Source organism: Salmo salar, chromosome ssa18 (genome assembly GCF_905237065.1).
Source record: "Salmo salar chromosome ssa18, Ssal_v3.1, whole genome shotgun sequence".
Classification (NCBI taxonomy): Eukaryota; Metazoa; Chordata; class Actinopteri; order Salmoniformes; family Salmonidae; genus Salmo; species Salmo salar.
The window spans coordinates 5,641,186-5,665,400 of NC_059459.1; the positions used below are offsets into that span (position 1 = coordinate 5,641,186).

Here is a 24,215-nt window from a genome sequence, read left to right on the forward strand (position 1 = left end):
TCAGTATGGATCACCACTTTAGTTTAAGAATGTGAAATGTCAGAATAATAGTAGAGAGAATTATTTATTTCAGCTTTTATTTCATTCATCACATTCCCAGTCGGTCAGAAGTTTACATACACTCAAAAAGTATTTGGTAGCATTGCCTTTAAATTGTTTAACTTGGGTCAAACGTTTTGGGTAGCCTTCCGCAAGCTTCCCACAATAAACTGGATGAATTTTAGCCCATTCCTCCTGACAGAGCTGGTGTAACTGAGTCAGGGTTGTAGGCCTCTGAGGCCCCTTGCTCGCACACGCTTTATCAGTTCTGCCCACAAATTCTCTATAGGATTGAGGTCAGGGCTTTGTGATGGCCACTCCAATACCTTGACTTTGTTGTCCTTAAGCCATTTTGCCACAACTTTGGAAGTATGCTTGGGGTCATTGTCTATGTGGAAGACCCATTTGCGACCAAGCTTTAACTTCCTGACTGATGTCTTGAGATGTTGCGTCAATATATCCACATAATTTTCCTGCCTCATGATGTCATCTATTTTGTGAAGTGCACCAGTCCCTCCTGCAGCAAAGCATCCCCACAACATGATGCTGCCACCCCCGTGCTTCACGGTTGGGATGGTGTTCTTCAGCTTGCAAGCCTCCCCCTTTTTCCTCCAAACATAACGATGGTCATTATGGCCAAACAGTTCTATTTTTGTTTCGTCAGACCAGAGGACATTTCTCCAAAAAGTACAATCTTTGTCCCCATGTGCAGTTGCAAACCGTAGTCTGGCTTTTTTATGGTGATTTTGAAGCAGTGGTATCTTCCTTGCTGAGCGGCCTTTCAGGTTATGTTGATATAGGACTCGTTTTACTGTGGATATAGATACTTTTGTACCCGTTTCCTCCAGCATCTTCACAAGGTCCTTTGCGGTTGTTCTGGGATTGATTTGCACTTTTCGCACCAAAGTACGTTCATCTCTAGTAGACAGAATGCGTCTTCTTCCTGAGCAGTATGACGGCTGCGTGGTCCCATGGTGTTTATACAGATAAATGTAGTACCTGCAGGCATTTGGAAATTGCTCCCAAGGATGAACCAGACTTGTGGAGGTCTACCATTTTTTTTCTGAGGTCTTGGCTGATTTCAAGATTTTCCCCATGATGTCAAGCAAAGAGGCACTGAGTTTGAAGGTAGGCCTTGAAATACATTCACAGGTACACCTCCAATTGACTCAAATGATGTCAACTAGCCTATCAGAAGCTTCTAAAGCCATGACACTATTTTCTGGAATTTTCCAAGCTGTTTAAAGGCACAGTCAACTTAGTGTATGTATGTAAACTTCTGACCCACTGGAATTGTCTGTAAACAATTGCTGAAAAAATTACTTGTGTCACACACAAAGTAGATGTCCTAACCGACTTGCCGAAACTATAGTTTGTTAACAAGAAATTTGTGGAGTGGTTGAAAAATAAGTTTTAATGATGCCAACCTAAGTGTATGTAAACTTCCGACTTGAACTGCAGAAGGTCAGGAGATGGGAAGAGGGGATTGGGTTGAATGTGCAGGTTGTTGGGCAGACTGACATCACTAGTCACAGGATTTCATCTGGAAAGAGAGGGGAGAAAGAGACCAAGGCATGTTCTGTGCGAGAGGGACCAGTGGACTCAATAGGCTGAGTGAATGAGGTGCGGATGTCGTCAAACTTCTTTTCAAAGTGGTTGACAGTCATCTGCAGAGAGGGAGGGGAATGAGGTGTTGGAGGATTAAGGAAGAGAGAAGGTGGCAAAGAGGCAGAATCTTGATATTTAGAGTGATAGAAAGTGGCTTTAGCAGCTGGAAGAGAAGGTAGAGAAAGGATGATCGGTCCCCCGGAAGTTAAGTTTCCTCCATTTTCGCTCAGCTGCCCGCAACTATGTTCTGTGATCTCGCAATGGTGTCACAGCCACGGAGCAGGAGGAGAGGGCCAAGCCAGCTGAGAGGAAAGGTTACAGTGAGAGTCAGAGCATGCGAAACAGGAGGAGAGTAGGGTCGAAGAGGCAGAATCAGGAGACTAGAGGGAGAAGGATTTAGTGGAAGGGAGAGATGATTGGATAAGAGAAGAGAGTAGTGGGTTAGAGTTAAGAGAGTTAAGATTGCGACGACACATGACCATCTCGGTAGGGGCTGGAGGAGAGGGAGACGGAAAAGGAAACTAAGTAGTGATCAAAGACCTGGAGGGGGGATTGCAGTGAGATTAGTAGGCGAACAGCATGTAGTAAAGTGGCCTGCCTTGAGTGGGAGGGGAGTGGGAACGGGTGAGGTCAAAAGAGGAAAGGAGTGGAAAGAGGTTGAAATAAATTAATTGAATGCAGACGTCGGGAGGTTGAAGTCACCCAGTACAATGAGTGGCGAACCATAATCAGGAAATTAGCTTATCAAGGTGTCAAGCTCATTGAGGAACTCTCTAATGGCACCCGGCGGGCGATAGATGACAACAATGTTAAGCTTGAGTGGACAAGTGACCATGACAACATGGAATTCAAATGAGGAGATGGACATGTGAGGAGGAAAAGAGAAAATCTCCACTTAGGAGAAATGAGTAGCCCTGTGCCACCACCATGACAACCAGATGCTCTCAGACTATGAGAGAACACATAGTAAGATGAATAGAGAGCAGTTGGAGTAGCAGTGTCTTTGGGGGTGATCCATGTCTCCGTCAGGGCCAAAAAGTCCCTTTTGATTAATAGCTGAGGTGATTTGGTCATGTGTGAAATGCTCTATCTAGAAACAATTTATCCTTGATTGCAATGTTTTTTTTGTTACTTCCAGAGTTTCAATTAGCTCAGGAAGTACAACGCAAAACACCTTTGTGCGAATATGTGTTAAAATGTCACACAGTAAGTTATATATATATATATATATATTACACCTACAGTATTTAAGCCCTTTATTGGCTAGGCACAAAACGACCTTCATACTTCCATATATATATATATATATATATATATATATATATATATATATATATATATATATATATATATTTCCTGAGCTTTCTTATATCGGCTGGATATATAAGACAAACACTTCAAAACCTTGATTCTTATGATTTATTTCTTGAGCGTCTTTTTTGCCATTTATGTGTCATTTAATGCATTTCTCTGGGCTATAGTAGTGAAGGCCAAATTCAATATTTTTATATATCTTTTTTGAGTCCTAAAATTCAAAATCAAATAGCTAAATGATCCATTGTATGACCATCTTTAAACAATTCCATATATCATCTTAGAACCCCCCCTCACACAAAACAGAGCCATGGGAGGCACTAGATGGCAAACTCCTGTTCCCACAGGGCTCCGTCTTAGTACACACTCATTCATGACCAGTGATCACTAATCTGTGTTAACCCAATCCACCCAATCTCTACTCTTTAGTGGACTGGTCATGGAGGGAGGAAAGGTGGGAAGAAAGCTAGGAAGGAAGGAAGTTAGGAGGGATGGAAGGAAGGGGGGAGGAATGGAAGGAGCAGAGGAAAGTAGCATCTTGTATTATTGAAACAGGAATGAGAATCCCACTACTAGCCTAATTCCCAGCCTGATGTTTGTTCCATATGAGAGGCATGTGATCAGTCACGCCTCACTAACTGTTGCCTTCTGAAGAGGTAGGTAGAGATAGGGGTGGAGAGGTATAGAGAGAGATTTTTGAAAAAGCATCCCCCTCTACTGGACCAGCTGAATAACAGCTTCTCCTCTCAATAATAGACTGTGTGATCTGATACAGTGCCTTCAATAAGTATTCAACCCCTTTATTATGGCAAGCCTAAATAAGTGCAGAAGTAAAGATTTGCTTAACAAGTCACATAATAAATTGCATAGACTTACTCTGTGTGCAATGTTTAACACGATTTATGAATGACTACCTCATCTCTGTACCCCACACATACAATGATCTATCAGGTCCCTCAGTCTAGCAGTGAATTTCAAACATAGGTTCAACCACAAAGACCAGGAAGGTTTTCCAATGCCTCGCAAAGAAGGGAACCTATAAGTAGATGGGTAAAAAAAAAAGCTGACATTGAATACGTCACACCCTGATCTGTTTCATCTGTCTTTGTGCTTGTCTCCTCCCCCCTCCAGGTGTCGCCCATCTTCCCCAGTGTATTTATACCTGTGATCTCTGTTTGTCTGTTGCCAGTTTGTTTGTCAAGCCTACCAGAGTTTTTGAGACTGCCTGCCGTTCTGTACCTTTAGGACTCTGATCTGGATTACTGACCTCTGCCTGCCCGCGACCTGTCGTTTTGCCTGCCCCCTGTTCTAGTAATACACTTTTGTTACTTCGACACTGTCTGCATCTGGGTCTTTCCTAAAATGTGATAGAATATCCCTTTAAGCATGGTGAAGTTATATACACCTAGTCACTACAAAGAAACAGGCGTCCTTCCTAACTCAGTTGCCGGAGAGGAAGGAAACTGCTCAGGGATTTCACCATGAGGCTAATGGTGACTTTAAAACAGTTAGACTTCAATGGCTGTGATAGGACAAAACTGAGGATGGATTAATTACATAATTTAGGTTATTATTGTGGAGTAACTACAGAGTGAAAAGGAAGAAAGCCTGTACAGGATAAAAATATTCCAAAACATGCATCCTGTTTGCAATAAGGCACTAAAGTAAAACTACAAAAAATGTGGCAAAGAAATGTACTTTATGTCCTGAATACAAGAGTACCACTCTTCATATTTTCAAGCATGGTGGGGGCTGCATCATTTTATGGGTATGCTTGTCATTGGCAATGGATTTTTTTTAGGATACAAATAAATGGAATAGACCTAACTAAGCATTGGCAAAATCCTAAAGGAAAACGTTGTTCAGTCTGCTTTCCAACAGACACTGGGAGACAAATTCAACTTTTAGCAGAACAATAACCTAAAACGCTTAGCCAAATATACACTGGAGTTGTTTACCAATATGGCATTGAATGTTCCTGAATGGCCTAATCACAGTTTTGACTTAAATCGGCTTGCACATCTATGGTAAGACTTCAAAATGGCTGTCTAGCAATGATCAACAGCCAACTAATAATAATGCAAATATTGTACAATCCAGGTGTGCAAAGCTCTTAGAGGCTTACCCATAAAGACTCACTGCTGTAGTCGTTGCCAAAGGTGATTGTAACATGTATTGACTCAGGGGTGTGAATACTGATGTAAATTATATTTCTGTATTTCATTTTCAATTAGGGCTGTCCCCGAAAAAAAAATTCTTAGTCGACCAAGAGTCATCTGTTCTATCGACCAATCGTTTGGTCGAAATCTTAAAACTTATTTTTCCACATATAGACACATCATATGTGTTTGAATCAAATCACCTATATGCACTGAGCTTGTCTGACACGTTATGCGCACTGTTTGATGAAAAAATTAAGACGCACAAATGACTAGAGGGACGCAATTGATTTGCTTGTGCCGGGCCAGGCTCAGACTTACTGAGCACCCGTTCTCTGTCTCTCTCAGAACAGCAACAGTGTTTTTCGCGCTGTCCATATTGCTGAAGACGCAACATAATTACAGCCATTTCTGACTGAAAAGTTCTGTTATCAAAATCGCTAATTTGTTTATGAAAAACATTCCCTATTCCCTCAACCCTTGCTCTTTTAACGTGACACATGTATGCATTGCATGCCGTATAGGGCCTGACCTATAGCATATCATAATCACATTAATAAATTGGTTATAACACACTCCGAACACCTTAAAACATGCGACAGAAAAACGGATGAAGAGGACGTCACAAAGAAACAGAAAAGACTAAAAACAGTCGCATGCAATTGCCGACATGGAACGGTTTATTTATTGTTTAGGCTAATTATTCAAGGGTCGCTTTGTTATTTATTTATTTTTTAACTAAAATGCTTAATTGCAATTCAAATCATGAATGACTCATGCTGTGTGATGACATTAACAAATTAATGTTTGATTGATACAGTAGCCTATATATAAAAGTATTGAAATACAGGCCTAAGTAAGTTACGGTACTAAGACTAAACAGGATGTGCTCTTAGGCCTGGTGGTTATATGAAGCTGCAATACTAAGCCTACTAATGATAATGACATAATAACATAATAATAATACAAATAATAATAACAACAACAAGGAGATCAAGAAAAAGGAGGGTTAATATTATTATAATAAATATACACTACCGTTCCAAAGTTTGGGGTCACTTAGAAATGTCCTTGGTCCAGAAATGCCTTTGGTCCATTAAAATAACATCAAATTGATCACAAATACAGTGTTGTAAATGACTATTGTAGCTGGAAACGACAGATTTTTTTATGGATATCTACATAGGCATACAGAGGCCCATTATCAGCAACCATCACTCCTGTGTTCCAATGGCATGTTGTGTTAGCTAATCCAAGTTTATCATTTGAAAAAGGCTAATTGACCATTAGAAAACCCTTTTGCAATCATGTTAGCACAGCTGAAAACTTTTGTTCTGATTAAAGAAGCAATAAAACTGGCCTTCTTTAGACTACTTGAGTATCTGGAGCATCAGCATTTGTGTGTTCGATAACAGGCTAAAAATGGCTATAAATAATAACTTCTGAAACTCGTCAGTCTATTCTTGTTCTGAGAAATTAAGGCTATTCCATGCGAGAAATTGCCAAGAAACTGAAAATCTCATACAATGCTGCATTCTACTCCCTTCACAGAACAGCGCAAACTGGCTGTAACCAGAATAGAAAGAGGAGTGGGAGGCACCGGTGCACAATTGAGTAAGAGGACATGAGTGTGTCTAGTTTGAGAAACAGACACCTCACAAGTCCTCGACTGGCAGCTTCATTAAATAGTACTCGCAAAACACCAGTCTCAACGTCAACAGTGAAGAGGCGACTCCGGGATGCAGGCCTTCTAGTCAGTTCAATTTGATGTTATTTTAATGGACAAAAAAAACAAGGACATTTCTAAGTGACCCAAAACTTTTGAACGGTAGTGTAATATTTCAGACAGATGTCTTGCACCCCATGATTATATACAATTTTTGTTCGACTAAAGAAATCTCGGTCGACCAACAGCCCATCAACAAAACAATCGACCAGTCGACTAAATGGGAATAGCTCTATTTTAAATAAATTTGCAAAAATTTTAAAAAATATATATAACTTTATCATTAGGGAGTTGTGTGTAGATTGGTGGAAAACAATGCACTTTCTGAGGACTGTACATCACTGGTGAATACAAGTCACATCAGGCTGAGAATGTAGAATACTGTAAACACACACAGAGCTTGGCCTTTCTGTGGTTCTTTGCTGGGATTATCTCAGAGACAGAAGAACACACAAACAATATGGTTGTACGTGCATGCATGTGTGTGTGTGTGTGTGTGTGTGTGTGTGTGTGTGTGTGTGTTTGTGGGAGTGTGTGTGCAAGCTTGCGCTCGTGCGTGAGCGAGTTCTTGGAAACAGCAGGACAGTGTGCTGGTATGCCAGCCTGTTAAAGACAGTAATCGCTATGCCCTCCACTGTGCCATTGTGTGTTCAGTACAATAGACGGGTTGACTAAGTACGTCACGGAAATTATGTGCGTGCATAGATATGGCCAGGGAGCGTACATTGTTGCTAGCTATCTGAACGTTCAGATTCATAACAATGACAAGAAGCTGCCATGTGGGGAATTGTAGGTGGCTCGTCTCAGCTTGTTCCATCTTGTTACTGATACCATTTTTTGTTTTGACTGATGTCATGTCTATGCTAATATGGCTAACATTCACTACCGAGCTAACCAAAACTGTAATAATGTATTTGAAAGACAACAAGTGCTCATTGTGCAAATTAGAGGTCGACCGATTATGATTTTTCAACGCCGATACCGATTATTGGAGGACCCAAACCCCGATATTAATTGGACGATTTTTTTATTTATTTGTAATAATGACAATTACAAAAATACTGAATGAATACTTATTTTAACTTAATATAATGGGGGTACCACAAGGTTCAATTCTTGGGCCAACTCTTTTCTCTGTATACATCAATGATGTCGCTCTTGCTGCTGGTGAATCTCTGATCCACCTCTACGCAGACGACACCATTCTGTATACTTCTGGCCCTTCTTTGGACACTGTGTTAACAACCCTCCAGACGAGCTTCAATGCCATTTAACTCTCCTTCCGTGGCCTCCAACTGCTCCTAAACACAAGTAAAACTAAATGCATGCTCTTCAACCGATCGCTGCCTGCACCTGCCCGCCTGTCTAGCATCACTTCTCTGGACGGTTCTGACTTAGAATTTGTGGACAACTACAAATACCTAGGTGTCTGGTTAGACTGTAAACTCTGCTTCCAGACTCACATCAATCATCTCCAATCCAAAGTTAAATCTAGAATTGGCTTCCTATTTTGCAACAAAGCATCCTTCACTCATGCTGCCAAACATACCCTCGTAAAACTTACCATCCTACCAATCCTCGACTTCGGCGATGCCAATCCTCGACTTCGGCGATGCCCCATATACTACCCACCACTGCGACCTGTACGCTCTCGTTGGCTGGCCTTCGCTTCATAATCATCACCAAACACATTGGCTCCAGGTCATCTACAAGACCCTGCTAGGTAAAGTCCCCCCTTATCTCCGCTCACTGGTCACCATAGCAGCACCCACCAGTAGCACGCGCTCCAGCAGGTATATCTCTCTGGTCACCCCTAAAGCCAACTCCTCCTTTGGTCGTCTCTCCTTCCAGTTCTCTGCTGCCAATGACTGGAACGAACTACAAAAATCTCTGAAACTGGAAACACTTATCTCCCTCACTAGCTTTAAGCACCAGCTATCAGAGCAGCTCCCAGATCACTGCACCTGTACATAGCCCATCTATAATTTAGCCCAAACTACTACCTCTTCCCCTACTGTATTTATTTATTTTATTTATATTTTAACTTTGAACTTTCTTCAAACTACAAATCTACCATTCCAGTGTTTTACTTGCTATACTTTATTTACTTTGCCACCATGGCCTTTTTTGCCTTTACCTCCCTTATCTCACATAATTTGCTCACATTGTATATAGTCTTATTTTTTTCTACTGCATCATTGATTGTATGTTGTTTTACTCCATGTGTAACTCTGTGTTTTTGTATGTTGTCGAACTGCTTTGCTTTATCTTGGCCAGGTCGCAATTGTAAATAAGAACTTGTTCTCAACTTGCCTACCTGGTTAAATAAAGGTGAATATAAATAAATAAATAAATAAATAAATAAATAATACATCAATAAAATCAATTTAGCCTCAAATAAATAATGAAACATGTTCAATTTGGTTTAAATAATGCAAAAACAAAGTGTTGGAGAAGAAAGTAAAAGTGCAATATGCTGGTGGTTCCTTTTAACATTAGTCTTCAATATTCCCTGGTAAGACGTTTTAGGTTGTAGTTATTATAGGAATTATAGGACTATTTCTCTCTATACCATTTGTATTTCATATACCTTTGACTATTGGATGTTCTTATAGGCACTTTAGTATTGCCAGTGTAACAGTATAGCTTCCGTCCCTCTCCTCGCCCCTACCTGGCCTCGAACAAGGAACACATCGACAACAGCCACCCTCGAAGCATCGTTACCCATCGCCGCGGCCCTTGCGGAGCAAGGGGAACAACTACTCCAAGTCTCAGAGCGAGTGACGTTTGAAACGCTATTAGCGCGCACCCCACTAACTAGTTAGCCATTTCACATCGGTTACACCAGCCTAATATCGGGAGTTGATAGGCTTGAAGTCATAAACAGCTCAATGCTTTTTGTATTTGCACAGCGAAGAGCTGCTGGCAAACGCACGAAAGTGCTGTTTGAATGAATGCTTACGAGCCTGCTGCTGCCTACCATCGCTCAGTCAGACTGCTCTATCAAATCATAGACTTAATTATAACATAATAACACACAGAAATACGAGCCTTTGGTCATTAATATGGTCGAATCCGGAAACTATCATTTCGAAAACAAAATGTTTATTCTTTCAGTGAAATACGGAACCGTTACGTATTTTATCTAACGGATGGCATCCCTAAGTCTAAATATTGCTGTTACATTGTACAACCTTCAATGTTATGTCATAATTATGTACAATTCTGGCAAATTAATTATGGTCTTTGTTAGGAATAAATGGTCTTCACACAGTTCGCAACGAGCCAGGCAGCCCAAACTGCTGCATATACCCTGACTGCTTGCACGGAACGCAAGAGAAGTGAAACAATTTCCCTAGTTATAAGAAATTCATGTTAGCAGGCAATATTAACTAAATATACTTGTGTATTGATGCAACGACAGTGCTTTTTTCGCAAATGCACTTGTTAATTCATCACCCGTTTGGCGAAGTAGGCTGTGATTCGATGAGAAATTAACAGGCACCGCATCGATTATATGCAACGCAGGACAAGCTAGATAAACTAGTAATATCATCAACCATGTGTAGTTAACTAGTGATTATGTTAAGATTGATTGTTTTTTTATAAGATAAGTTTAATGCTAGCTAGCTGCCCTTGCGTACAATGTAAGGCAGCGGGTTAGAGCGTTGGACTAGTAACCGGAAGGTTGCAAAAACTAATCCCTGAGCTGACAAGGTAAAAATCTGTCGTTCTGCCCCTGAACAAGGCAGTTAACCCACTGTTCTTAGGCCGTCATTTTTTATTTTTATTTAAACAATCGGCGCCCAAAAATACTGATTACCGTTTGTTATGAAAACTTGAAATCGGCCCCAATTAATCGGCCATTCCGATTAATCAATCGACCTCTAGTGCAAATGTATTCATGTATTCAATAAACATTTCGAGAAGAAATATAGTCTACATGTTGTCAAAAGTCTAAGCCAACCCTGTCTGTTTTACGCCATAGTTAAGCACGCGTTGGTTGTTGCTAAACAGTGTCTATAGGCGGCACTATATATACAAAATGATGTGGACACGCCTTCACCTTTTGGGATTCGGCTATTTCAGCCACACCCGTTGCTGACAGGTGTACAAAATCGAGCGCACAGCCGTACAACCTCCATTGACAAATATTGGCAGTACAATGGCCTTACTGAAGAGTTCAGTGACTTTCAACGTGGCACCGTCATAGGATGCAACCTTTCCAACAAGTCAGTTTGTCATATTTCTGCCCTGCTAGACCTGCATCGGTCAATTGTAAATGCTGTTAGCGCTTACAAATTGTCTGTCCTCAGTTGCAACACTTACTCCTAGGTTCAAAACTGCCTCTGGAAGCAACGTCAGCACAAGAACTGTTCGTCTGGAGCTTCATGAAAAGGATTTCCATGGCCGAGCAGCCGCACACAAGCCTAAGATCACCATGAGCAATGCCAAGCGTCGGCTAGTGTGGTGTAAAGCTCGCCGCCATCAGACTCTGGAGCAGTGGAAACGCATTCTCTGGAGTGATGAATCATGCTTCACCATCTGGCAGTCCGACGGACGAATCTGGGTTTGGCGGATGCCAGGAGAACACTACCTGCCCCCAATGCATAGTGCCAACTAAAGTTTGGTGGAGGAATAATGGTCTGGGGCTGTTTTTCATGGTTCGGGCAAGGCCCCTTAGTTCCAGTGAAGGAAAATCTAAACGCTACAGTATACAATGACATTCTAGACGATTCTGTGCTTCCAACTTTGTGGCAACAGTTTGGGGAAGGCCCTTTCCTGTTTCAGCATAACAATGCCCTGTGCACAAAGTGAGGTCCATACAGAAATGGTTTGTCTAGATCGGTGTGGAAGAACTTGACTGACCTGCACAGAGCCCTGACCTCAATCCAATCAAACATCATTGGGATGAATTGGAAAGCCAACTGCGAGCCAGGCCTAATCGCCCAACATCAGTGCCTGACCTCATTAATGCTCTTGTGGATGAATGGAAGCAAGTCCCCGCAGCAATGTTCCTTCATCTAGCGGAAAGCCTTCCCAGAAGAGTGGAGGCTATTTTAGCAGCAAAGGGAGGTCCAACTCCATATTAATGCCCATGATTTTGGAATGAGATGTTAGATGAGCAGGTGTCCAAATACTTTTGGTAATGTAGTGTATTTTAGAAATCGTGTCACGCATGAAACGGATGATTTGGCGTCCTCTTCTGATCGTCCTGAATATCTCCTTACCGTGCTCTGCTTCATCAAACCATCTAGATCATATCAGAATGCTCAATATAACTTAGTTGTATTCAACTGGAATGCTGATGGAATTTACAACCTTGAATGCCCTATGGAAAATTCACAGTGAAGCTCAGACGGCCCAGGTTCAAAGCCAGACAGACCTCGCTGAAAAGCAGGCCCACTGTAGTCTCATTCACAAGTCTAACCTTTACCCTAGAAGCCTGCCACGTGTCTTGTCTTACATCACTCCATCTACTCAGACTCTGCTCTCTGTGTTTCCTGTAAAAGGTTAGGCAGAGCTGATGATGGACGCCACTGTGTGCTTCACTGGCCAACAGGCTTTCATCTACACAGATCTGGGGGATGTGTATTAGTATGGCATTCAATGGAAAATGTTTTGTAATGGGAATCGAAAATTGGCATTTGTTATTGGGATTAGTGTTAGATATTGATATTTCAGGTAGTCCCCGTTTGTCGACTTTCTTCCAATTGGTGCCTATTGATCATGACCCTGCTGTAAGATGACAAAATGTCCCCTCCAATAGCTGTGTTGACTTGACAGGCAGCAGGGTTAAGGCAAATTCCACTAAGCAATTAATGATCATTGAATAAAAAAATTATTTTTCAGTTCATGAATTACATTTTAATTCACTTCCTGAAGGGACGGACGTTGACTCCCACGCCCTGGTAGTCATCATGCTTGTTCTGAATAGAGTGATTCAGACTTGTATTTGCAAATGAAACTGACAAGATACTGATATGAGATAAGTGATTGAGGTGAACTGTACAAAAAGTCACTGACAATTTCTCTCAACAAAGACCATATGTACACACTTCTCTCTCATACACAAGCCATTACACACACACACACATACAGCTCGTGAATCTATCTTTTAAATGTCTACAGGTTTTAGGTCTCAGAGAAACCGCATAGTTGGAGTGTGTCCTCTTTGTTTGTCCACTTATGATGGAAAAGTAAAACATGAAGAAGGGTAGTGATGAAAAAAGCGATTAAGCTCAGACTAAGTTACCGTTATATAACCGCTTAGTTACCTACAAACGGTTATCAAAACACAAGCCCGTCAGGATTGTCATAGCTGCTCACTGGTTGTGATAGCAACAAGGAGGCCAACAGAATGGCAAACAAAGCAAGTAGTTAGAAGCTGAAAGAGGGAGACAATGGGGATGAAAAAAAGAGTGAGAGAAAGCATTAAGCCTATATATCTACTCTATCCCTTCTACTGAGTCTATATGGGATAGCAGGGGTTGTGGAGGCCGGGCACAATCATGGGCATGCCTAGTAACCATCACCGCACGCACAAACATGATCCACTGAGATGGAATTTAAAAGCACAGCAAATAGTTGCTGTCTCTTTGCTTGTATTACTCACCATAGGCTGCCTCTCCTTCAGTGCTAAACCACATACCTCACTGGCTAATTATTATATAAAGCTATGCAATACTAGCTTTATGATGTTGTTCATCTTTTAGTGCTCTTCTTCTCACCTATTCCTCACAACTAAGCTTTCTCTGAACACGATGGATTGTGTTCAACTGAGTGACTTTGTTTACCTGTAATCTAATTTTCAACCATGTAGAAAACCCATTTCTCATTCCTCTCCTCTCTCCCGTCAGTGGCTCATGCCAACTTTCATCTGCTCTCCTCTCTCCCTGCGGCACGTGACATCACATCGAAAGCTGTCTGTATCCCTTTCTCTTCTCTCTGCATCCCTCTCCTCTTCTCTGCATCCCTCTCCTCTTCTCTGCATCCCCCCCTCCTCTCTGCATCCCCCCCTCCTCTCTGCATCCCTCTCTCCTCTCTGCATCCCTCTCTCCTCTCTGCATCCCTCTCTCCATCCCTCTCTCCTCTCTGCATCCCTCTCTCCATCCCTGTTCTTACTGCATTCTTTCTGACGGGAGGGGACAGTGAAAATGGGAGAGTGGTATCAGTCAGCAGAGGCAGTACCAATCTATCGGGTAAAGAGTGAATCGGTTCACTCCCCCTGTCTGCCATCTTAGTTCTGCTTCAAGTCCTTTTCCCTTCAATCAAGGAGACAGACCATGTGACTTTCTGCATGAGCTGGTGCCACCGATGGCGAAAGAGAGTGAGAAAGCGGAGAGACAACAGGGAGTGAGTGGGAGAGGTAAAGAGAGGAGAGTGGTAGAGGAAGAGACAGGAGAGGGGAAAGAGCAGCTTGCATGTGTGTGTGCATGTGCGAGAGTGTGCGGGGGGGGATAATTTAGCACACGGGCATTCTATTTTTACCAGGCTGTGACTACCTCCACCATGATAGAACAGTGAGATCTGTCTTGCAGTACTTACAGATCAGACTCTCACGGACTGTTAGGACGGAGTCATGTTAGTGTTCCACAGCACAGCCCACATTCAGTCTTACACAGACCCACACCCACACACACACACACACACACACACACACACACACACACACAAGGGGAGGATCCCTCAGTGTAACATCATACAGGAATGTAAACAAACTAGCTTTCAAACAGGACCACTGAGTTACTGTGTGTGTCCTCTTTATCACTTTCTTTCTCTCGCTCTCGCTCTCACTCTCATTCCCTCAGTCTCTCCTCCTCGACCACCCCCCCACAAGGAACATTTGAGGGCACAGGAGCGCTCCACTGGCCTAAACTTGTCCCAGCAAGAAAACATTGCTCCCAAGTTCTGTTTACAATCTTTACCTCATTCAACATGGGGGAAAGCCACATATGTGTGTGCAGATGTGAGTTAGCAATAGCTAGTAAGTTGTTGTGCAGTCTTCTTGAGATACAGCATAAAGTACACTGAATATTGAGTCAGGAAAACACTGTAAACCAGTTGATGGACTTTTTTTAACAGTACATTCTAAAGAAATGTGTGGATACCATCAAACCTTTACAGCAGCAAAGACACGAGAGATAACATGAGAGAGAGAGATAGAGATGGGTGGACTAACCCGGGCAAGCGCAGCCTCCAACAGACATCTTCTCACATGTTGTAGGTCTCTGCTCTGCTGGAAACAGCTGCCTTCAGTCCTCCCTCCGTACGCAAGGACACACTGGACACATGCAAAGAGAAAGAAACAAGGAGAAGAGTGAGAAAAAGGTGTAGAACAACAGGGAAGATAATGAAACAAAACTGGATCGGAACTCTCTCTCTTGCTCTCTCTCGCTCTCTCTGAGAATCAGGAAGTAGGAAATAGAGTGCTCTGGTTGGTTCATTAATATGCAAATTGCAACACTGGTGGGCGGAGAAAGCTATGAGAGAGAAGGAGACAAACCATAGGTCTCCTGAAATCGCTTATTGTGGCAAACGTATCAGTGACTATGCTTATGCAGAGCAACAACATGATTATACAGGGCAACAGACAGGGCAATCTCCTGTTTTTTTCTAAATGTATGATGTCGTGCAGAGGCTATGTGCTTTGCAAACATTGATCAGCCAGTACCGGCTCTTGTATTTAATTGGTGGCCTTAATGTGCAGTTCATTGATTTGAGCGTCCATTTGAAATGCTCATTCGTGTAAATAGGAATAACCTCAAAACACTCCCTCGCTCCCTTGTCCTCCCTCTGTTTTGTATCTGTGTGTAGAACAGCAGTGTTAATCACTACAGGCAGCATCGATTAAAAATGCAAAGCCCTCCTGGAGCACTGCGACACTGGAGACCAATGACACAAAACACACACACACACACACACACACACACACACACGCTATAAGAGGACGGGCTCATTGTAACGGCTGGAATGGAATCAATGGACCGGAGGCAAACATGTGGTTTCCATATTTTTTATGTGTTTGATACAGTTCCATTAATTCCATTCCAGCCTTTACAATGAGCCCGTCCTCCTATAGCTCATCCCACCATCCTCCGAAAAAACACACACACACACACACACACACACACACACATATATATACACATACATACATATATATATACACACACACACATTACCGTTCAAAAGTTTGGAGTCACTTAGAACTGTCCTTGTTTTTGAAAGAAAAAAAACTCAACGCTGTGTACTACTCCCTTCACAGAACAGTGCAAACTGGCTGTAACCAGAATAGAAAGAGGAGTGGGAGGCCACGGTGCACAACTGAGCAAGAGGATAAGTACATGAGTGTGTCTAGTTTGAGAAACAGACACCTCACAAGTCCTCGACTGGCAGCTTCATTAAATTGTACTCGCAAAACACCAGTCTCAACAGTGAAGAGGCGAGTTGAGTTCCTTTGTCCAGTGTCTGTGTTCTATTGCCCATCTTAATCTTTTATTTTTATTGGCCAGTCTGAGATATGGCTTGAGACCGGTGTTTTGCGGGTACTATTTAATGAAGCTGCCAGTTGAGGACTTGTGAGGCATCTGTTTCTTCAGCTTGCTGGCGATTTCTCACATAGAATAGCCTTAATTTCTTAGAACAAGAATAGACTGACGAGTTTCAGAAGTTAGTTATTTGTTTCTGGCCATTTTGAGCCTGTAATCGAACCCACAAATGCTGATGCTCCAGATACTCAACTAGTCTAAAGAAAGACCAGTCTTATTGCTTCTTTAAATCAGAACAACAGTTTTCAGATGTGCTAACATAATTGCAAAAGGATCAATTAGCCTTTAAAAAGGATAAACTTGGATTAGCTAACACAACGTGCCATTGGAACACAGGAGTGATGGTTGCTGATAATGGGCCTCTGTACACCTATGTAGATATTCCATTTTTTTTATTTTTTTATTTTAAATCAGCCATTTCCAGCTACAATAGTAATTTACAACATTAACAATATCTAGACTGTATTTCTGATCAATTTGATGTTACTTTAAATGGACAAAAAAAATGTGCTTTTCTTTCAAAAACAAGGATATTTCTAAGTGACCCCAAACTTCTGAATGGTAGTGTATACAGTTGAAGTCGGAAGTTTACATACAACTTATCCAAATACATTTGAACTCAGTTTTTCAATATTGCTGACATTTAATCCTAGTAAAAAAATCAGTCTTAGGTCAGTATGGATCACCACTTTATTTTAAGAATGTGAAATGTCAGAATAATAGTAGAGAGAATGATTTATTTCAGCTGTCACGTCCTGGCCAGTATATAAGGTTAATTGTTTTGTAGTTTGGTCAGGGCGTGGCAGGGGGTATTTGTTTTATGTGGTTCGGGGTGGTGTGTTTTGTGTAAAGGGTGTTTGATTTAGTAATTCCGGGTTTTGGTTTATGTTTAGTATTCTATGGTTAGTCTAGGTTGTGTGTTTCTATGTTTGGTTGATTGGGGTTGGGACTCTCAGTTGAAGGCAGGTGTTGTCTATCTGCCTTTGATTGAGAGTTCCATATATTAGGGTGTGTTTGTATGTGGTATTTGTGGGTGATTGTTCTGTGTTTCGCCTTGTGCCTTACCAGACTGTTTTTGTTGATCGTTCGTGTTTTGTATGTTCGTTTTGAAGATAATTAAAAATCAAGATGAGCATTCACGTACCTGCTGCGTATTGGTCCTCATTCACCGACAACAACCGTGACATCAGCTTTTATTTATTTCATCTCACACCCAGTGGGTCAGAAGTTTACATACACTCAATTAGTATTCGGTAGCATTGCCTTTAAATTGCTTAACTTGGGTCAAATGTTATGGGTAGCCTTTCACAAGCTTCCCACAATAAGTTGGGTGAATTTTGGCCCAATCCTCCTGACAGAGCTGGTGTAACTGAGTCAGGTTTGTAGGCCTCCTTCCTTGCACACACTTTTACCGTTTCAACCCACAAATGTTCTATGGGATTGAGGTCAGGGCTTTGTGATGGCCACTCAAATACCTTGACTTTGTTGTCCTTAAGCCATTTTGCCACAACTTTGGAAGTATGCTTGGGGTCATTGTGCATTTGGAAGACCCATTTGCGACCAAGCTTTAACTTCCTGACTGACGTCTTGAGATGTTGCTTCAATATATCCACATAATTTTCTTTCCTCATGACGCCATCTATTTTGTGAAGTGCACCAGTCCCTCCTGCAGCAAAGCACCCTCACAACATGATGCTTCCACCCCCGTGCTTCACGGTTGGGATGGTGTTCTTTGGCTTGCAAGCCTCCCCCTTTTTCCTCCAAACATAACGATGGCCAAACAGTTCTATTTTTGTTTCATCAGACCAGAGGACATTTCTCCAAAAAGTATGATCTTTATCCCCATGTGCAGTTGCAAACCGTAGTCTGGCTTTTTTATGGTGGTTTTGGAGTCGTGGCTTCTTCCTTCCTGAGCGGTTTGACAGCTGCGTGGTGTTTATACTTGAATACTATTGCTTATACAGATGAATGTGGTACCTTCAGGCATTTGCTCCCAAGGATGAACCAGACTTGTGGAGGTCTACATTTTTTTTTCTGAGGTCTTGGCTGATTTCTTTTGATTTTCCTATGATGTCAAGCAAAGAGGCAATGAGTTTGACGGTAGAACTTGAAATACATCTACAGGTACCCCTCCAATTGACTCAAATTAGCCTATCAGAAGCTTCTAAAGCCATGACATAATTTTCTGGAATTTTCCAAGCTGTTTAAAGGCACAGTCAACTTTGTGTTTGTAAACTTCTGACCCACTGGAATTGTGATACAGTGAGTTATTAGTTAAATAATGTGTCTGTAAACAGTTGTTGGAAAAATGACTTGTGTCTTGCACAAAGTAGATGTCCTAACCGGCTTGCCAAAACAAGAGTTTGTTGACAAGAAATTTGTGGAGTGGTTGAAAAACGAGTTTTAATGACTCCAACCTAAGTGTATGTAAACTTCCGACTTCAACTGTATATAAAAAAATATATATAATAACACCCACAAACACACACACCAGGTCGCAGTTGTAAATGAGAACTTGTTCTCAACTAGCTTACCTGGTTAAATAAAGGTGAAATAAAAAATTTGAACGCGCACACACACACGCTAGTGTAACAGAATAGCTTCCGTCCCTCTCCTCGCCCCTACCTGGGCTCGAACCAGGGACCCTCTGCACACATCGACAACAGCCACCCTCGAAGCATCGTTACCCATAGCGCCACAAAAGCCGCGGCCCTTGCAGAGCAAGGGGAACAACTACTTCAAGGTCTCAGAGCGAGTGACGTCACCGATTGAAACGCTATTAGCGCGCACCACCGCTAACTAGTTAGCCATTTCACATCGGTTACACTAGCTCTCTCCTCTCTTTAGCCTCCCCTCTCTCCATCAAGCGTGTCTGCTCTCTAACCCAATAATCTTACAGTCCACCACACACACGGGCACAGACAGAAACAGACACACACACACACTCCTCTGAGCCCCATGTCTACTCTTCCTCGCTCCACTACATGATATCTTAGGAACATCAAGAATGGTGAGGAGAGAATATTAAATCAAACACACACACACACACTCGCAGTGACACACATATACTCACAGTAGGAGTGGGACTCCTCTTCACAAGCTACAGCTCTTTGTTATTCGTCAGTCAGGATCAATACGTTGAGTAGACAACAACCATTTTACAAAAACGACAAGTGGGACACGACATTCTCCACAAGCTATTAAGCGCCGTGTCGATGACCGAGCCATCAGAGCTGAATGTCAGACATGCTGTTAGACACATTTCTGAAGAACTATCACCACCCTCCCTGAGGCCTTTACTGTCAGTCCTCACATCTCTCGCTCTTAGATCTCTCTACTCTGTTTCCTCTCTCTCCCCTTCTCTCTCTCAGTCCAGCCAGACTAAAACAGAATTATCTCAGCTGGCAGTAGAACTCTGTTTTTGAAATGGCGTACTGAGAACAAAGGCAGATATGAGTATTTTCACACACACACACACACACACACACACACACACACACACACACACACACACACACACACACACACACACACACACACACACACACACACACACAGTGAGTGTTTGTGTGTCTGTATGTGTGTTTGCATGTACAGTGTGTCTGTCTCCACTGCAGCTTTGGAGAAATGGCTCCTGTTTATAAACCAGGTAGGCTTTAAGCCTAGAGATATACACTTCACCGCTGACTGCACAAACAGGCAATGTTAACCGCACCGGCGCTCACACTCACACACTCTGTCACTCACCCTCCGAAGCAGCTTTTCCGAAAACAAAGATGGTGTCGCTGTCTTTCTCTGTCATAAGGCATGCAGCAACAGCACAACAGTAATGTCAGAGGAGGAGTCAAGTACTTGCACAAACACAACTGAATGAGAGGCATCACACAACATGTAAAGAACATGTTGACCTCTGGAGGTAAACAAACACTCATTATGAACATTACATTTTACACACACAAAATAAGGACTTTGGCATAGTCTAGCCTGAGAGGCATGACATCCATCTCCCAGTCCCAGTCCATCTCAGGTGAGGTCACAAAATCCTTCTTACCTCCCCTCTTTGTCAGTCTGTCTACTTGGCACCTCACTACACAAACAGGCACACGTACACACATGCCATCCATGCTTACCTTCCCCCCCCCTTTTGTCTCCTCCAGTCTTCTGTCCTTGGCTGTAGAAACACCAGAGCCAGTTCACTATAACATCCACCAGGTCAACCGCAAAGAAAAATAGACCGCCAGAAAAAGAGACAGAGCGAAACAGAGAGAGATGTGATGGATCGCGGAGGTGATGAGGAGGGATGGAGACAGCTAGCTCTCCGATGGTATAAATATGACGCAGAGGCAGCAGCCAGAGTCACTTCTTTCCTCTCCTCTCCTCCACCCCATCCCTCCATACCCATGAGAGAGAGGGCACTGTATCCATGGCAACTACAGAGCAGCAGTAAGCGGTGGTTACTGAGCGCGCTGGGGCACAGCAGTGTTCTCTCCCAGCTCTCCCCCCCCACCCACCCCCCACACACACAGTCACTCTCGCTCTTTAATGAGCACGCTATCTCAGTCTGTTCCTGACATGCACACAGCCTGTGTGATTCCCTATAGTCCTCCAGAGCAGCAGTGAATGTCCTAATGATGACAGACTACCACACTACAAGGGGACCTAATTTAGGGTCCCCCTCCCTCCATCTGCCCTTCTCAGCTTCTGAAGATGTTTTGGTGAGGTATGTAATCTCTGGAAAGAGGCTGGTCTTTGGCAATAATGCAATGCCATGTCATACCTCAAGCCACCTACAAAATGGCAAGTATTTTTTATTTATTTATCAATCGATGATGAGAAGGTGAAGGTCTTCAAGGGTCCAAAAAGTTGTGCAAAAGAACAAAAGAGACCCGGGGCAGAGGGACAAGTTAGATTTTTGGGCCTGTTCTGATCCTGGGTCCAGTATTCAGGTTAGTGTACCATGAGGGTCCAAAATTCAACTTGTCCCTCGGGTCCAAGTCAGGTTGAGTTGTCATTGATCAGGTCTGTGTAAGTAGAGCTGATATATCCGAGTGGACCCCTCCGAACCTGACCACAGCTCTGCATAGCTTACATAGTGTTGGGCAAATTAGCTGAATAACGTTTCATCTGTCACTCAGGTCCGATCTGGTCGGGTCTCTTTTTTGAAAATCATTCGGTTCGAGTAGAATATCCACTGCTCCAGTTCATGTCAGGTACAACTTTTTGGACCAGTGAAGAACTAGATTAGGCTATAGGCCTAGTAGTAGCCTAGCCTACCTTAACCATGCCTACTGTTGTTGATGAAGTAAGCAAATGAATCATTCTTACAAAACCACAGTAATTACTGTTTTACTACAGTACTTCTAGTGATCATCATTATAAGCACACAAATTGTACTATCGGACAAGGTATCCCCTTTCCCTAATAGGCCTACTCCAGCTACATATACTTCATAAATATGTCAGTTTTCTTTTGCATAAGCTAAGCTTTGATGATCATCACACAGTTGGCTACACTGAGTCCATCCTAAAGCTTACCGTATGCTTGCCAGTCAAAACAGTTCGTGCATATACAGTATTATTACTTTTGTCGTTCGTTTTGGTCTTCGGCAGGGTTTTTTTCAGCTGTTCCAGCACACCAAAGATGTTCTTGAGGCAAGTCGAGTATCCGTAGCCGAAGTCTACGCCCCTTCGTCAGTGATTGGTCAACAGTACTACTCCTAACTGGAGTGGGAACATTAACTGTTTGTTGTCATTCAACGAGAGATGACTACTTTTCATGAAACATTTTTTGCACTTGAGAAAAACTGCACCAAACATCTTAGTTTTTATTTAATCTTTATTTTGTTTATATACAGTACGAGTCAAAAGTTTGGACACACCTACTCATTCAAGTGTTTTATTTATTTTTACTATTTTCTACATTATAGAATAATAGTGAAGACATCAAAACTGAAATAACATATGGAATCATGTAGTAACCAAAAAAGTGTTAAACAAATCAAAATATATTTTATATTTTTGATTCTTCAAAGTAGCCACCCTTTGCCTTGATGACAGCTTTGCACACTCTTGGCATTCTCTCAACCAGCTTCACCTGGAATGCTTATCCAACAGTCTTGAAGGAGTTCCCACATATGCTGAGCACTTGTTGGCTGCTTTTCCTTCACTCTGCGGTCTGACTCATCCCAAACCATCTCAATAGGGTTGAGGTCAGGTGATTGTGGAGACCAGGTCATCTGATATAGCACTCTCCTTCTTGGTCAAATAGCCCTTACACAGCCTGGAGGTGTGTTTGGTCATTGTCCTGTTGAAAAACAAATGATAGTCCCACTATGCTCAAACCTGATGGGATGGCGTATCGCTGCAGAATGCTGTGGTAGCCATGCTGGTTAAGTGTGCCTTGAATTCTAAATAAAGCACAGACAGCGTCACCAGCAAAGCACCACCACACCATCACACCTCTTCCTCCATGCTTCACGGTGGTAACCACACATGCAGAGATCATCTATTCACCTACTCTGCGTCTTACAAAGACACGGCGGTTGGAACCAAAAATCTCAGATTTGGACCAAAGGAAGATTTATACCGGTCTAATATCCATTGCTCGTGTATCTTGGCCCAATCAAGTCTATTCTTATTGGTGTCCTTTAGTAGTGGTTTCTTTGCAGCAATTTGACCATGAAGGCATGATTCCTGCAGTCTCCTCTGAACAGTTGATGTTGAGATGTGTCTGTTACTTGAACTCAGTGAAGCATTTATTTGGGCTTCAATTTCTGAGGCTGGTAACTCTAATGAATGAATCCTCTGCAGCAGAGGTAACTCTGGGTCTTCCTTTCCTGTGGAGGTCCTCATGAGAGCCAGTTTCATCATAGTGCTTGGCGGTTTTTGGGACTGCACTTGAAGAAACTTTCATAGAACATGACATTTTACAGATTGACTGACCTTCATGTCTTAAAGTAATAATAGACTGTCGTTTCTCTTTGCTTATTTGAGCTGTTCTTGCCATAATATGGACTTGGTCTTTACCAAGAATGCCAAGAGTGTGCAAAGCTGTCATCAAGGGTGGTTACTTTGAAGAATCTCAAGTATATTTTCATTTCTTTAACACTTTTCTGGTTACCATATAATTCCTTATGTATTTTTTCATAGTTTTGATGTCTTCACTATTATTCTACAATGTAGAAAATAGTAAAAATGAAGAAAACCCTTGAATGTGTCCAAACTTTTGACTGGAAATGTATGTAATCATATCTGACTAGTATTGCACTTGATAGACTACAATGAGCATATTATCGAAGAGAGCTTTATTTTATTTGTTGAGTTTTACAAAGCTTTGATATAGTTGAACATTATTTTATTTTTGAGACTTCGTTCTTTGGTTTTGCTCAATATTTTCAAGGCATAATTAAGGCACTTTATATCAATAGTAATCCCATAGGAATCTCACAAAGATTCAATATTAGACTCGGAATTAGTTACACAAGTTATGGCGCTTCCTATCAATAAGTATAGTTTTGGCGGTATTCAGATACAAGATAAAGAGGTACACTTCTTTATTTTAAAAGATAATACTGGTTGATCTCTGAATAATAGGAAATGTGAATTATTTGCGTTGAAAAGATGTGACTTGAACCCAAAATGTAATATTCCTGTAAAGGACATGATAACATATCTTGGAATTAAAGTTTGCAAAGATCAAAAAGAAAAGGAGAATTTAAATGTATCTCCTATTGTAGAGAAATTGGAAAGAGATTTAACTCCTGGTTATTAAGAGATCGTAATTGTACTTTTATCCAAATCTGAAGGTTTGTCCAGATTA

The 24,215-nt window shown here is 42.0% G+C and overlaps 1 protein-coding gene across 4 annotated transcripts in view; it reads right to left on the reverse strand.

Moving 5' to 3' along the window:
- LOC106576859 (LIM domain-binding protein 1) overlaps window positions 1–22,081 on the reverse strand; it is a 47,142-nt gene extending 25,061 nt beyond the window's left edge. The window contains exons 1-2 of one of the 4 annotated variants that reach the window (XM_014154338.2): window positions 21,932–22,081; window positions 15,029–15,130 (exon numbers count right to left, since the gene is read on the reverse strand). In XM_014154338.2, coding sequence (XP_014009813.1) covers window positions 15,029–15,056 — 28 coding nt within the window. In that variant the 5' untranslated portion in view covers window positions 15,057–15,130; window positions 21,932–22,081. Of the gene's footprint in view, window positions 1–15,028; window positions 15,263–20,144; window positions 20,164–21,931 lie in introns of those variants that run through there. The other 3 variants (XM_014154340.2, XM_014154342.2, XM_014154339.2) reach the window with 3 other exon arrangements.
- Between the last annotated feature and the right edge of the window lie 2,134 nt (window positions 22,082–24,215).